The sequence below is a fragment of the Pleurodeles waltl genome, chromosome 11, assembly GCF_031143425.1.
Source record: "Pleurodeles waltl isolate 20211129_DDA chromosome 11, aPleWal1.hap1.20221129, whole genome shotgun sequence".
Classification (NCBI taxonomy): domain Eukaryota; kingdom Metazoa; phylum Chordata; class Amphibia; order Caudata; family Salamandridae; genus Pleurodeles; species Pleurodeles waltl.
This window is the reverse complement of record NC_090450.1, coordinates 716,180,634-716,197,663: the sequence shown is the minus strand read 5'-3', so window position 1 is coordinate 716,197,663 and position 17,030 is coordinate 716,180,634. Positions and strand designations below refer to the sequence as shown.

The following is a 17,030-nucleotide window of genomic DNA, read 5'->3' as shown; positions in this document are numbered from 1 at the left end:
TAGGTCCTCTGGTTTACTTCCTGCAGCAGGTCGACAGAGTGCTCTCCAAAATTAGCCCCTTTGCTGCAGCAGGGATTGTGGTTGGAACGGTCTACTGGTCCGCAGTCACCTACGGTGCTGTCACTGTGATGCAGGTAAGTGAAAGACTGTGCTTAGTACTCTGCCGGATTTGGTGTTGTCTACTGAAGTATTCTGAGCTGCTTCATGTGTGGTTGCAAAAACTGCAGGCTACTGTCTGGGTCTTTGGAATGAGTGGATGTTTGCTGTTAACGGTGTTGTAGGTTGGATACATTAGCAACGATAACTCTGAGGAAAAGTCTGTGTTTTTTGTACTATTGTCACCGCTTAAATGTCCTAAGTATTTTGATATTGTACTATTGTCACCGCTTAAATGTCCTAAGTATTTTGATATTGCTTCAAAACTTTAAAGACAATATGTATAAAATAACACGGCTCAAATATTATCTCTAAAATAAATGCTTCATAGTATAAAACTGCTTAAAGTGTTTGTTCACAATACATTGTGAAGTAAGTCTAGTGTAAAAGACATAAAGGTCCTCATTACAACTTCGGCGGACTTCATAGAAGACCACTGAAGCTGCGGGTGCAGTATTCCGCCAGTGCTGGCGGTATTTCTGGCTCCATATTTGGACTTTTCGGCTGGGCCAGTTGACAGTAACAGTGTTACCGTCGGCTGGCCCAGCTGAAAAGTCACATCAACATTGCTGCCGGCTTGTAATAGAGCTGGCGGCAATGCTGATTTGCAGCGGGTGCAGTAGCACTCGTCACGCATTTCACTGCCAGAAATTTGGGCAGTGAAATGCGCAATGGGGCTGTGCCTGGGGGCCCCTGCACTGCCCATGCCAAGTACATGGGCAGTGCAGGGGCCCCCAGTGGCACCCCAGGACCCCCTTCCGCCAGCCTTTCCATGCCAGTGTTTTCCGCTGTGGCCAGGCTGGCAGCCGAGCACTCGTAATCCCCAGGGCAGAGGTGCTTGCACTGCTGCCCTTGGGATTATGACCACCAGGCGGAAACCTGGCGGTATAGTGGAGGGGCCGGCAGTATGGCCGTGGCTATTGCGCCATGGGCATAATAGCTCGTGGAACATCGCCAGCCTGTTGGCGGTGTTACCGCCAGCTTACCGCCGGCCGCCAGGGTCGTAATGAGGCCTAAAGTGGTTTGGGTTTGGAGATAATCTACAAGGGTTTAAGAGTATGGGGAGAGAGGGTAAGAATTTGGGTACAGTGGTAGTGGTAAGAGCGTTGGGCATAAAGGGGTTAATTATTACCAGTATAGGGTTTAATGGTATTAGGGTTAAGGGCATGGGCTTAGGGTTAAGGATATTAGGGGTACAGTGTTATGGTAAATAGGTGCAATGTTAGGGGTTTATGATGCAGGGTTCAAAGTTGTGGGTATAGGGCATGCCTGTTAAGGTGTTATAGGTTAAGGGCATAGTGTTGATTGTATTATGGTTAAGACTATGGAGGTAGTCGTTAAAGATATAGGGTTTAAAGCTATAGGTTTAAGGGGCTGGGGTATAGTTTCTTTAGGTTTTTTTAATAGAGAGGTACGGGGATATGAACTGAGGGTATGCAGATCATGGTTGGAAATAAGGGTCTATGGTTTGGCTAAATGCATTAGGTGTATGGAGTAATGGTTAAGGATACGTGGTTAAGGGTTGTAGCAATGGGTTTAGTGGTCCAGTGTATAAGACTAAAGGTTACAGGTTTGGCTTCTAAGTAAATAGTGGGTTGGTGTATAAGACAGGGATAAAAGGTAAAGGGTTAACTTTAATGATTGCATTTGCCTATTGTCTCCTTAGGAAATGTGTTTAACGTAAGGTGTGTTTCTGAGTTTATACATATGTTTAACCTATTGGTAAGAGCAAAGAAAACTAAGCCTTCCTTTTCACAGTATTACTGCACTTATTTCACTTTAATGAAGGGCATCTCCATTTCAAAGTGATGCAATTGAAAGTGTTAAAAACAAACAATTTATATTTCTCAGTAAAACGTTTGAATTAACAAGTTATAAGCATGTTTCTAGGTCTTGTATTGAACTGGTGTCCTGCATATTTCGGGTCCATATCTGTTGATACTGTTTGGTTTCGGGCCTCCTGCATGACCTTTTTTACTTAATTTCAAATGTTTTATAAACCAGTAACATTAGTAGATTTTTTAAAATACTTTAGTTGCATCAGTTTGAAATTAAAGTGTGTTCTATTTGTAAGACTCAAGTCACTGCTAACCTTCAGATCCAAATGTTGCTGTGGGAACGGTGTGGAATCCTCCTTGCCTGTCTATAACATCGAATACACCCTAGACTACCTTTGGCACTGACTGCAAAAGTGGAGTGGGGGTAAGAAATACATATAGGAGAGGAGGCACGCAAGAGAAGTCATCATTTTGTAGTCTCACGACTTTTTACCAGGTGGACATTCTCTCAGATCTGCTGCAGTCTCTCAAGAGTGACCGCTTTTTTTTTCTTCTTTCTTTAACACTAAACCGAACACAGGGCTCCTGTTACTCTCTGCTCCCAGATCAACTGAAAATACACATTTTTTTTCATTTACATGGATTTCGCATGAACGTAACGCTCTACTGAAAATGAGTCATACGCAAGATTTACTCTAGTATTTAATGCACACTAGTAAACGTTTAACACGTCAATTTCACAGTATCCTTATTTTGTTAGGGCCGAAACTTGGCAAGAAACTTGTTTTGTTCTGACGACCTATAGCAATTGTTAATGTTCCACACCTTGACACACCGATCAAACCAAGGCTCACACAGGGCCTGCACATAACACTGCGTGGAACAAGAAAGTTGGTATAGCTCAAGTTTGAGGGCATAACAGAATCTCAGTACATAAGGGCAGGGAACTGTACAAGGGTCCAACATGAGTGCCACAATCCAAACAAATGAGATCTAACTGGCCCTACCCATCATTGGGGATAGCACTGGGAGATATTGAATAGTTCCAAGGATGCAAGAAATGTCTTTGAGGTGACGCAGCAGATAAACGTCCTTTTTTGTATAACATATTTTTGCTTTTCAAGAATAAAATTCAGTACAGGTTTTAAGCATGATGAGAATCAAATCTTGACTGTGTTAGACACAGTATATGTTGCTGAAAAAATGCTTTTGCCCTCCTCCCGCCCCCCTAACAACATTTATAAAAAGCGACATCAAGGAAACGGACATGTTAATCAGTTACCTGTTATCATGCAGTTGTGCTCATTGGGGCCCTTTTGATGGTTTCACACACTATACATTTTAAGTGTTTCCTTGCACATTCACATATTTTGAAACCTGTTTTCTCTGCGGGTGAGCATCTATCCATCATTTTCTGAATTTCAGTCACTTGAGAGGGATCTTTGGTGTTCCGTTTGCATGTAATCTCCTATTTGGTCACCAGGAACCTGAGTCCCACAAACGTTTTGGTGCCAGTCCCCTCTCCACAGTTCATCATGCCTCAAAGTATTGTCTTGGGGTCAGGGACAACCGAGTGGCCATGCAGAAGGAATGTAAATGACTTGCCACAAGCAGAACATTTTTTAGAAGATGCAGATAATCTTGACTCAAGAACCAGTAACACAAACACGAAGAGCTGAGCTGAAGCAAATGCTTTCTCTCATCAGCAGGGAGGAAAGCCAAGCACCTGTTCATTCCCTAGGGATGGATTTTATAGACTTCTATGCCCTCTTATCCTGTGGTAGATCCTCAAATCCATTTGTAGCCAGCCACTTAGATGGGACATATGGTGACAGTTTTTGAGGGACTGGCAAGGGGGCAGGGTTGACTGTGCCGGTCAGAAGGCGTTGGGGTGGTGGTAACAACAGGGCAGCACACATGTGACAGCTGCATTCTTGGGAGACATACTCCTTGGTATGCACTGCGGATGACATCCAGAGTAGCAGTGCCATGAGCAAGGGGTGGAAGTGGCAGCTAATAATGCCCAGGACCAAAGTTGGATGGGAGTGGGGGCGAGTACCTGTGACAAGTCATGACAGCATTGAAATTGAGTGCAATGCTAATTTTAAAAGCAGCATTTAACATTTTGTTATACAGAATGGCTAAATTAACTGAATTTGTCATCAAAATAACATAAACTAAACACATTTCCAACTATGACACTCAAGGGATGTAATCAGAGGTAACTATACACCCTCTACACTCTTTAGCTTCTTAAACCCTAAAGCCATCACCCTTAACCTTCTACCCAAAATACTAAAACTTTATGCCCAGAGCCAAAACCCTTACCTCTATACCGCTGAGATGTAATATCATAGCCTTAACTCCAATACCTTAAAACATATACTGTATATCCTTTTCACTGCAAACCTGTTACCCTTAACTCCCTATACCATTATACTCTAACTTTTTTTTAACTTCTTAATCCCTAACTCCTACCCTGCAGTCCCTTACACTTATGCTCAACACCCTTAACCCTAATCCTCAAATATTTACCCAATACCTAAATAGCAATTATATTTCCACACTGTCCATTCTTGAATTATATTTTGGGAAGAGACACTTTGGAAAATGTAACTTTTTCGGGGTACTTCATTTTAGTACTAAGAATTGGATAGTGTTATTTTTAGAAGTGTTCTATTGAGTTTGAAAGAAATAACATGCCATCTTGTGAATTTTCTGGTCCATGTATTCTTCAAATTGACTTTATGTCCTCTGTCTTGAAGCCTATACCTCCAATTTATTGGTCCTGTCTCTGAGTACCAGGTTTATGTTATCAGAAGTGGCTACATCACCGCCACTTTTTTTTCTGAACTGAAAAACATACACCTTCAAATGTTGCATCCAGAATTGAGTAGTTGTTTAACGAAATTTTACTGTTGGCCACCAAGGGGGACATGGAGACAGGTTTCTGAATTCACTACACACAGGCCTATTTATTAGACGGAGCCCACGGATTAAAAGTGAGATACAAAGCTTCCTTTTTTCAAGCAAAGGATATTGCCTTCTGTGATGTATCGCATTACTGATTTGATGTACGTGGCATCATGTGTGGTGAATAAGATTGGTGCAAGGATCGTAACATCAAGAAATGTTTTGCAAACTATATAATACAGTTTAGTCTGCTAGTGAACCCCCAATTACAGTCTGCTGAGTAGGCAAACCGCATATGGGATGATGAAGGACGCGCTGACTAAACACGATAGCACCTCTCCTATTAAAATCCGGCCCTTCTCTTCAGTTGAAAGTGGAAGCCATTACATGAATTGCTTGCTAGAGTGGAGAGCACAGAGTGAAAAGCTGGAGCGAACCCCGAAATACCTGTCAAAGGTGGTTTCCTTTGCCCAGCTATGGCTACCTTTGGTGAAAGCGAGACTGAAGGGGCTGCAGTGGCACTGCAGATTGCCAACACATGTGAGGATGGAGGGCAGACTGTGAGAAGGGAGAAGAGAAGACCTTTGTACTGCAAAGCATGCATCCCCAAGACCTTATTGAGGGAGTTTGGTGTTCGCCACACGAAGGTATCGGAATCTGCACTGACATCATAAACACTTACATTCTCCTTCCTATATGCGGGATACTGGAGCTCATTTTAATAATAAATATTTTATTTTGAAAACTTTTTTAAAATATAGAAATTTAGTACAACTAATCAGAGAGCTATATTTGCAAAACTTAATTTTTCTTTTCCTAAATATTAATAAAAAGTTGTCGTAAACCACAAGAACCTGCTTAAATAAAACTTTTCCTTTTTTTATAAAGGGAATAGTAAAAACATTAGGGAAATGGAGGCTGGTAGGCAGTGATTCCACAGAGCTGAACATTGATACTAAAGCTATAGTCAGCAATTCTAACATTCCGCCATGCCTTGTTCTGACTCCAAATCATTTTGAGGAGGACTAAGGATCGATGTCCTTTGTTTTACTGAGGCTGCCACCAGGGAGGATAGTGGGGTTGTATATTATTTCAATGAAGATTCCTATGTTGGAGACTCATGAATGCTAGTAACCTTTCCTTTCCTTCTGTCTCACAGGACTTTCATTGATAATCATAAACATTTAAATAATAGAGCATAACAATCCCTTCTTGACATAAACAAGGAAGCAACAGCATATGAAAAACTAAGTTTACCAAATGGGGTCCTTGTAGCAGCTTCACCAACGTTGGTATCAACCAACCAACAGTTAATATCGAAACAGCAGTGCCAGGACCTCTAAGTCATTGCTTTTGCAAATATCAGCAGTAGGGGAATTTTTTCATCATCTTCATAAGAGTACTGTGACAGTTTTCCCCCGGTAGAAGGTGCTTCAGGTTTACCGATTAAAGTTTAGTTTGCTTTCTGATGGCACACAGGTATGCATGTCATAATCAGTCTAGAAATCCTTTGTACAAGCTGGTGGTAATGAGTCATCATTGATAATTGTTTTTAGGTTTCCTATTCCTTCTTTGTTTTATCCCTACCAAAATCCAGCTTATGTAATTATCTTGCCTTTGGAGATCTGAAGATGGAACTTCAGGACTAACTATGGGAGTAAGAATTAATGTTTTCTCATTATATTCTGTGTTACAGTGAAAACCCTGTATATTTTTGAGGACGCAGGGCTCATGTTCACTAATCCTGTGTGCTGAGGTGTATGTATCCTGAAATGCTGCTTTCCAGAAAAGTTGCAAGGGAGCCTTATGTCAGGGGTCATGTGAGGGGCTCCCAAGTCTTACAAGAACATAAAAAAGCAGTCTTCTTAATGGAGGAAGAAATCCTTAATTAAAGGTATTGTGAAAAAAGGAAACTTGGACATCGGTCTTAGTCCAACCTACAATAATAACAAGGTTTTTCTTTGTAGAAAAGGGTTGTCTACACAATCAAGTCAAACACAGCAGGTTCAAAGGACTGCCTTTCCTTAGCTTGTGATTGGATTGATGTTCTTCTGTATATACCAAGTAAAGAATGTGTTAACATTCTGAAATATTCGTACCTAATACATTTTTGGACCCTTTAGATCCAGAATGGGCATACATTCTGGTTTTGAACCTTTCTTTCGACTAGTAAGTACCTTGCGTAAATAAACTTGCTGCTATAGAGAATCCTGATGAAATCTGGATAGATTCTTCTATTTGTTTTTAGCAGGTGAAAGTGTTTTTAAGAATAAAGCTTAGACATTTTGCAAATATGTAGCGCTCATGTCTCTGTTTGTTTTGCTACTGTACAATATTACTGATGATGCACACCTGCAGGAATGGTAAGTTATTCTGTTGCAGGAGTCGGATCTGTGTTGCACCTGATGTCCCTGTTGTAGGAGGCTGGCCTGGCTTGTAATGGGTACCAAGGGGTACTTTGCACTCTGTACCAGCTCCAGTTATCCCTTATTAGTGTAGAAGAGGTGTTTCTAGCAGCTTAGGCTGATAGAAGGTAGCTATAGCAGAGCAGCTTAGGCTGAACTAGGAGACATGCAAAGCACCTACTATACCACTGGTGTCATAGGCACAATATCATAAGAAAACACAATACACAGATATACTAAAAATAAAGGTACTTTATTTTTATGACAATATGCCAAAAGTATCTCAGTGAGTACCCTCAGTATGAGGATGCCAAATATACACAAGATATATGTACACAATACCAAAAATATGCAGTAATAGCAAAAGGAAGTAATGCAAGCAATGTAAAGTTACAGTAGATTGCAATAGGAGCACATAGGTATAGGGGCAACACAAACCATATACTCCAAAAGTGGAATGCGAACCACGAATGGACCCCAAACCTATGTGACCTTGTAGAGGGTCTCTGGGGCTGTAAGAAAACAGTGAGGGTTAGAAAAATTGCCCACCCCAAGACCCTAAAAAGTAGGTGTAAAGTGCACCTTTAACACCCAGAGGGCACATAAGTCGTGATAGGGGGTTTCTGCAAGGAAGACCAACACCAGCAAAGCGACAACAGTGGATTTCCGGACCTGAGTACCTGTGAAACAAGGGGACCAAGTCCAAGAGTCGCAACAATGTTGAGAGAGGGCAGATGCCCAGGAAATGCCAGCGAGGGTGCAAAGAAGCAGCCACCGGATGGTAGAAGCTGTGGATTCTGCAAGAACAAAGAGGGCTAGAAACTTCCCCTTTGGAGGATGGATGTCCCACGTCGTGAAGAAGCTTGCAGAGGTGTTCCCACGCAGAAAGACCGCAAACAAGCCTTGCTAGTTAAGGTAAGAGCCTATCAGAAGGAGTCTCTGACGTCACCTGCTGGCCCTGGCCACTCAGAGCAGTCCAGTGTGCCAGCACACCTCTGAATCCAAGATGGCAGAGGTCTGGGGCACGCTGGAGGAGCTCTGGGCACCTCCCCTGGGAGGTGCAGGTCAGGGGAGTGGTCACGCCCCTTTCCTTTGTCCAGTTTCGCGCCAGAGCGGGGCTGGGGGATCCCTGAACCGGTGTAGACTGGCTTATGCAGAGATGGGCACCATCTGTGCCCATCAAAGCATTTCCAGAGGCTGGGGGAGGCTACTCCTCTCCAGCCCTGACACCTTTTTCCAAAGGGAGAGGGTGTAACACCCTCTCTCTGAGGAAGTCCTTTGTTCTGCCTTCCTGGGCCAGGCCTGGCTGGACCCCAGGAGGGCAGAAACCTGTCTGAGGGGTTAGCAGCAGCAGCAACTGCAGTGAAACCCCAGGAAAGGCAGTTTGGCAGTACCCGGGTCTGTGCTAGAGACCCGGGGGATCATGGAATTGTCCCCCCAATGCCAGGATGGCATTGGGGGGACAATTCCATGATCTTAGACATATTACATGGCCATGTTCGGAGTTACCATTGTGACGCTGTACATAGGTAGTGACCTATGTACAGTGCACGCGTGTAATGGTGTCCCCGCACTCACAAAGTCCGAGGAATTTGCCCTGGACGATGTGGGGGCACCTTGGCTAGAGCCAGGGTGCCCTCACACTAAGTAACTTTGCACCCAACCTTCACCAGGTGAAGGTTAGACATATAGGTGACTTATAAGTTACTTAAGTGCAGTGGTAAATGGCTGTGAAATAACGTGGACGTTATTTCACTCAGGCTGCACTGGCAGGCCTGTGTAAGAATTGTCAGATCTCCCTATGGGTGGAAAAAGAAATGCTGCAGCCTATAGGGATCTCCTGGAACGCCAATACCCTGGGTACCTCAGAACCATATACTAGGGAATTATAAGGGTGTTCCAGTATGCCAATGTGAATTGGTGAAATTGCTCACTAGCCTGTTAGTGACAATTTAGAAAGCAGAGAGAGCATAACCACTGAGGTTCTGGTTAGCAGAGCCTCAGTGAGACAGTTAGGCACCACACAGGGAACACATACAGGGCACACTTATGAGCACTGGGGCCCTGACTGGCAGGGTCCCAGTGACACATACACTAAAACAACATATGTACAGTGAAATATGGGGGTAACATGCCAGGCAAGATGGTACTTTCCTACACCTGTCTGTTGCAATGTGATCCCTGCTGATGATAGGTTTGTTTTTGGCCACCAGTGCTGTCACTGAGGGAGTCTGAACGCTCTGATAATAATGAAACTGGTATCCCGTCTTGCGAGACTTAGTGTGGTTTGGAGTATTTCTGTTTTTTCTTCCAAGTGTTCTTCCTTTAGACTTTACTGTTCAGATGTTGCCATTGGCACTACCCAATAAGTGTGAGGGCCAACGAGGACTGTCCCAAAGAAAACTAGCTTTTTTATTGTTTGTTTTATTGTAACTAAGGGGAGGAACCTGTCCATAGCCTGTTCCCGAAGTATAGAAACTGGCAGAAGGTGTGCTCTTGGTTTAACTCTGTTTTAGAGTGTCATGTATGATGAATATTTAAATGTGAGGAGCCTCCATTGAGACGTTTATTTTGGCAACACTCCTGGCAGCAATGTCATGGGCCATCCTTATGACGTTGACTGGAGAAACTCTGGATGATTAACTTGTGTAATTAAAATTTTTCAACACAGTGTTTGAATCTATGTCTTCTGTGGTATTTCTGAGTAGCATATCTTCTCTTTTGTGTCGAGGACTTTTGGGCGCTCCTTTTGTGGTGACTTTCTTTTCCTTGATGATAAGAACCTTTTTGGTGATTTTTAGCACCAGTCAAAAGAGCCTCAAGGGGTCTAGTACAGGACAACAATAGATAGTTGTTTTATTTTAAGATAGGCAAAAATAAAACCACTGTAAAGGAGGAGCGTACGGATATAGTTGATGCATTCTGTTTGAGGTTGCCAGAGCGTGCCGGAAGTTCATAAGTGTAGGCGTTATTACAAAAGTGTGTGTGCAATCATGGTGGTGGGCGCTTACTGCCTTTGCGTCGCAGCTAGGTATTTTTGCCGGAGAGGACAATAAGTGCCGATCGCCAGGCAGGGTTGTATGTCTTTAGGTGTATTGCTCTCTTTCTTGCCCCCCCCCCCCGGGTCTTTACTTCACCCAAGCTCTTGGCTGGAGGGGGTCGGGAGGGAGGGTGAGTTAGCTCTGGCTAGGGTGATATTTCTTTAGGGTGTGGGTATATGATGTGCCCTATATCTGCCCATATTTGTTTTGTTTGTCAGCTTGTGCAGGTGTTTCCCCTTGCATTAAGCGCCTCAGGATGGGCTTGTCGTTTTTTGTTTCAAAGTTCGTAATGTAGGTCTCTCAGCACTGTCCTCCTGTTCTGTTGTCCTCCCTTATTTGTAGCCTCTTGAGGGTGCTTGCTTCTGCACATGCCCATGTAAATAGTGTGACTAGCCATCGCTGGATATCTGGGGCTGTGGGAGCCTTTCACTACATTGCAATTTGTCACTTAAATAGGACAAAAGATAGGTCATAAATCAGTGAAGGTATTTGTCACCTTTAGTCTTGGGGCGGAGACCCAGTAGGAAGTTATCAGGTGTGGGTGTAAGGCTGTGTTCCCCGAGTTTTGTGACAGTAGCTGTGACCTTTCTCCAGGCTACAAGTAACACATGGCATTCCCAAACCATGTGATAAAATCCAGCTTTTGGAGACTTGCACCTAGGGCATTTGGGGATCGATGCTGAGAACATATGCTTAATGTGTTGGAGGGAGAGCTAGGTGTGGTGTGCATAATTGAATTGTGTAAAGAGAAATCGTGGTTTTCGGGACACTTCTTTGACATGCTGGAGTGCTCTGGACCAAACCTTATCCGACAGCGGTTGAGGAAGATGGAGTTGTGTCTCAAAACAGTCTACTGCGTGTCCAGTCATGGATTGCGGGGATTAAAAGAGGTGGGGAGGGGTGGGGAAGGGACAGGCGGAGGAGAGAGTGAAATACTAATAAAATAAAATATATAAAAAAATGTAACTTAGTTGCTCCGCTCCCACACCGCTCCTCTCTCCCTTGTCTCTCCAGGCAGGCACAGGCTCCCAGCCTGCCCTGCGCCAATCCTGATGCTGCTCAGAGCAGCGTTAGGATTGGCTGACTGGGAGCATGTGCAGGCTGTCTCCAGCCTGGCAACTGTGTTGCTGGGCTGGAGAGAGCCCTGTGCCCCTGTGTGTTTGGCCGGCCCGAGATGCCTGGCCAAACACAGATGCGCACTGAGGGGAGTGCGCTGTGCAATCCCCTCGCCCTTGTCATACCCCGTGGCCCGCCCCTAAACATAGTTTATTGTCGTTTGGTTGTTAAAGGTTTGCGGCGGCTGCTGCTGGCGGGGGGACGATCCTCCACCCTAATCGAGGAGCTGCCCCTGATGGTGTCTCAGAGACACACATGTGGTGACAAATTCAGGAGAGGTTCACTTCCTGGCAGTGGGTTTGGTCTTGGCATCTGCTTCAGCCGGATGTCTGAATGGACGTCCATGTTTGCAGGGTGGTCCTTCTGCTACAGAGAGAGGGGCGTATGAGGCTTGTGGTTCTGCTGCCAGGGCCTCCATTCCACTAGCTGCCGCAGATGTGGATGGGGCAGATGTTACGTGGCTATTGGAAGGGGCCTGATCGTGTGGAGAAACCAATGAGGGTGGTATTGATGTCCGTCAGAATCCCTGCAATGGTAGCCATAGTGGCATTGTGTGCCTGTCTCTGCTGTATGACTTCCTGGTGGTTTTCCCTCTGGAGCCTTTGATTTTCCCCCAACATGGTGATAATTTGGCCCATCCTGTCCTGGGAACTTTGGTATGCTCCCAAGACTTGGGAGATGGTTTCCTGGCCAGTGGAGTCTCTTTGTGGCCTCACCCTCTGGCCCACAGCATCCCTCCCACGCACCCTACCCCCAGATGCCTGTGCCCCTGGCACGGTGTACCCACTCCCAGCTTCCGCTTTGTTTGCTATTGTCAGTGTGCCATTGCATTGCTGTCATTGCCATGTACTGGTCCTCACTAGAAGAATCTAGATGGTGTAGCTAGTACTTCAGTTGTACCTGCATTACATGTGATGTGTTGTGCACATTCCAGGTTTTCACAGTAATGGGTTAGTGCTTTTTGGGAGTAGTAGTGATATGATTAGCCTATAGTTAACGTGTCATTGCCAAAGGCTTTGAGGGCAGTTGGGCTGAGTGGAGTGGTGGCATGTAGGAAAAGGGCATTAGGTGGGAGGTATAGTGGGACATTTACCTAATTAGGGAGTATTTGGGTGGTGAGGTAGCATGCAGGACAAGACACGTGTGTGACATGACCGTAGTGGGTACTTACCAGACTCTAGTCCCCCAGGTATTCCAGTCAGGCCCTCAGGATGCACTATGTCCATGACCTTCTCCTCCCATGATGTGAACTATGGGGGAGGAGGTGGGGTCCCACTGCCAGTCTTCTGCACAGCTATCTGGTGGTATGATGCCATGTAACACACCTTCCCCCTCCCTGGAGGTCATTCAGCCTCTTCCTGATGTCCTCCCTTGTGTGTGGATGGCTGCCTACTGAGTTGAGCCTGTCGGCTATCCTTTGCCACAACTCAATTTTCCTGGCAATCGATGTTTGTTGGGCCTGTGCTCCAAACAGTTGCAGCTCTACCTTGACAATTTCATCCACCATGACCCTCAACTCGTCCTCTGTGAAACGTGGGTGTTTTTGTGGGGACATAGTAGTGGTTGTGTTGACGGTGTGGTCAGTGTAAGGGTGTAAGTGTTGGGTAGTTGGTGAGGTGTGGGTGGTGCGTTGTGAGGGTGAGACAGTTGTGGCGTATTGTGTGTGCTAGTGATGTGTGTATTATTTGTGCTGATGTGAGGTGTGTGCTGAGTGTGATCTGTATGTGTGCCTATTGTGTAAAGGTGCTATCTCTTTAATACTGCCTACTCTCTGGATATTTGAATGGCATTTGTGTTGCAAATGATTGTGGGTTGCATAGGGGTGTGTTATGTAGTACAATGAGTAGGTGTGTCAGATGTGTGTCAGGTGTGGGATATTAAAACTGTCCAATGTTGTATGGTGTTCTGATTGATGTGAGTTTTGACTGCAGCGGTTTGCACCACCAATGGTTTTCTGCCATGGAAGGACCACTGGTGATTTGTGGCTCGTAATCTGGTGGGTGGATTTTTGTCGGGCTGGAGATGCTGGTGGTGGGACCGCCTCTTTCCCACCCTCCAGTGTCCTGGCGGTGTCGGAATTTTGCCTGGATTTTGGTGATCTTCACAGTGTGAGCCTTAATACGGCAATCGGATTACCGCCAACATGGTCGTCTTTTTGGCGGATGCCACTGTGGCAGTCTTCCCAAAAGACCGCCAGACTCCTAATGAGGCCCGGAGTGTATGTGTGTCTGCAATGGTACATTATGTGGAGGACCCTGGATTCCATTTTGGAACTTCCTCTTTATAATCCCATGGATCTATCGATATAGAGCTCATACTGCAGAGAAGGAATCTGTTTCAGTAGGATTGAGACCGTCAGCTTCGTGTTACACATTAACAAGTGCAGTAGGTGCATTAACCCACTCAGTACTATGATTAAAACGTGTGACCACCAGGATACTGTGAAATCTCTTCAGTGGGTGCATTAGCCTGCTGAGCCTCATCACTAGAATTAGAAACTAGCATGAATGGCGCACACTGTTCTCTTATATAGGAACATTTACTTCCTGTTATATTCATAGTTATAAGTGATGTGTAGAATTCTTTTTAGTATTTTTGATTTGCTCAAGCTCCTGGGAGGTCTGTATTTCAAAGTACAAGTATTAACAGGAGAATTGCTGCTGGTACTGCCTTATTATGCCGCCCTGATATGTCTTCACTGTGGCTGATGACGAAACATAGACTACCGCTGCATCAGCTGGATAGCCATTGCAATCTAACAAACAAGGAGCCCGAAGGATTAAATAGGCCATTACTTAGAAGTGGTCTGAGTTATTTGTTCGCAAATAGTGTTTGGTACCATGGTAAGCCATTGCATGTGCAGTTAGTAGAGAAACAATGTAGACAGTTTAGCGACTTGACTTGGGCAGTACAGTTCCTGATAATAACTTCAAATAAAAGCTTGCTAGAGTGGCAATGCCCTATGAAATTAAATCCAGTGCCTCGACTGAAGAACTACTGCATAATGAGCCGCATATACTTCCTGCATACTTTGTGGCACAGGCGCATATGCACTACTATCAGTTTATTGTCCTCTGGTACACCACATACTCAGCCCTTTGGCACCAGTCAACATCAGACTCCCTATCTGTAATCAGCGGCAGCCCACTTGCTCCACAGACATGGGCTATATTTCTCCTGGCAGTCCAGAGGTCAGCATAAGCCATGTTTGTTGGTATTTAGGCCATCTTTCCTCGCCAGTAATATAAAGGAGGTTCCTGGCAGACACTGACACATTAAGTCCCGTAAATTTAGGTCATAATTTGAGTCACCCCGCTCCAATATTGTATTTCGGGGCATTTTCCATTGGTAAAGCTTTTTTTGTTTTGCCAGTAACTTTAATGCCGTTTGACTAATCTTCGCGAAAGTTTCAAAACTAGTCTGCCACTCACTTCAGCTGCTATCTTGAAAGTTTCTTGGTGATCCATCAAGCGGGGGCGAGACAAAGGGGAGGTCCCAAAACATGTTTTCACCATGCAGTTTCCCATAGTGATTTTGAACACAACAGCAGCTCAAACCGCTGGATAGCAGTTCACCAAATTTGCCAGGAAGCCAGATCTTGGTCCAGAGTGCGTGTTTGTGTTAGTTGGTGTAAATCCATTCAGTAGTTCTGGAGATGTTAAAGGAAAAAGACATATAGATATCTAGGGGCGCGGATCCACCTACAGGGATCTGTGGAAAAACCAAGGCTGTGATTGACTGGCCGAACCTGAGAAAAAAGTTCTGGCCCCCATTTTATTTATCGGCTCCTGAGCCCAATGAAAAACAAAATTGCACACACTCGCCAAACCAACCCCGAATGGGGTTGGGAGCATGTGGGGGTGGGCAGGCCCTGTGGCTGTCCCAGCTGCTGCGCACGCCGAAGGCGGTGTGCAGCGTGGGTTTAGATGCATGCATATGGTTGGCAGCAGGGCTCGGCCACAGGTCAGACTGTTCGGCCAACCCCTGCTGCATTATTAAAACATAAAAAAAATTAAAAAAAACATTTACTGAAAAAAACAAAGGGTACAGGGATGTTATAGTTGGGTTCTGAATTTACACACATTAATCTATAGAAATTCATCTTTTATAGTTAAAGTAATCTCCAGAAACTATAACTCGTGCTCTTGCCATTTGTTCAGCTAATTACCTCACATATTACATCATTCATGACATCTTCTATGGCATCATTGATATTATCACTTCAACATTTGGGTGTGAATTATCGCTCAAGTTACAGTTTTTAGAAATAACTCCAACTATGCCGGTTGAATTTCTATGCTTTAGTGCGTGTAAATTCAGAACCAAATTATAATAGGTATATATAATTTCATTGTGCGCATACCCCCATTTGTTTGGCATTACAGGTTCTCCATATTCTTCTAGTGTCTCCTACTTGCTTTGTGTGTTTTTGCCACCTTTCCATCTTTCCTTTTCTACCTTCAGTTTTCATTCTTGTTACTGGTAAAATGGGAAGTGCAGCAAAATTACCTACAGAGGACCTGATTTTGAAGCTCAAACGATTTCTATCAAAGTTCACAGTCCTGGACCGCAGCAGGGCCTAAGGAACGCACACACACCCCAGATAAACACATTAACTCTGTTAAAAAAAACACTATCCCTGTAGACCCAGGCATGTCTCATACGATAGGGCACATGCACATTGCAGACACATCCCCTGCAGGCACACCATTAAGGCATGGTCATCATCCATAAGCAAATACTACTGAAGCACGCTGCCCATAGGAACACACACCGAAACGCACACACTGCAGAAACATTTCCAGACACTGGACACACACCCACACCCACACACCTGGACTTCCCCCACACACACACACACAGCAGGCGAAACATACCCCCAGCAGACCATCCCACATTCAAATCACAAACCCACTGATGAAGGTTAATTCCTGGTTGCGGTGAGTGTAAGGTGATGGGTAGAATAGGAGTCATACAGAGACTGCCCTCATTGGAATAGTGAGAGAGTGCCAGCAAGATTCGGGACAAAGAATGAGTAGCTCGGCATTAAGGAGAGGAAAGTAGGGGTGTGTTGCAGAGAAGGGTGAGGGCGTCTGTGGCATCACAGAAGCAGAGAGGGGAGGTTTGGCATGAAGGCAGTTGCTCATGAAAGGAAGTTGGTGATTGTCAAGGGGTGGAGGATGGACGGAACTGCCAGACTAGGGCCAGAGCTGGAGAGCTCTCACAAAAAACTGTAAATGAGGCTTAAGGAGTCTTCTTGGCGAGGAGCCACTGCTTGCACAGGCACTAAAAAGACAGCTGGGCCAAGCCAGGGATTTGTATTACCTGCAGTAGTGTGACCCACTCTAAAGCATCTGGAGCAGTAGTTCTACGGAGCCTAACCCAGACATCTGAACTTGGAACCATGCTTTGCTCTCATTACAGTGTGGTTTTTTTTCTGGTCTTATCCTTACATGGTTCCAGCTTTGCCTTTCCTTCCATAGCTGTTTTACTTCTCTCTTGTATGTTGGATGTGGACCAATTAAACTTGCATTTGAGATTTTGCATTTTTTTTTAATGTAAGCCACAGTGGCGGCTGGCTTGTATTTACGCCGGAGGGCAAAAAAAAGAAAAGGCACTTA

The 17,030-nt window shown here is 44.8% G+C and overlaps 1 protein-coding gene across 1 annotated transcript in view; it reads left to right on the top strand.

The window, feature by feature from the left end:
* LOC138266052 (E3 ubiquitin-protein ligase MARCHF5-like) overlaps positions 1-17,030 on the top strand; it is a 65,298-nt gene that overhangs the window by 21,893 nt on the left and 26,375 nt on the right. The window contains exon 3 of the mRNA XM_069214392.1: positions 4-134. Coding sequence (XP_069070493.1) covers positions 4-134 — 131 coding nt within the window. The remainder of the gene's footprint in view (positions 1-3; positions 135-17,030) is intronic.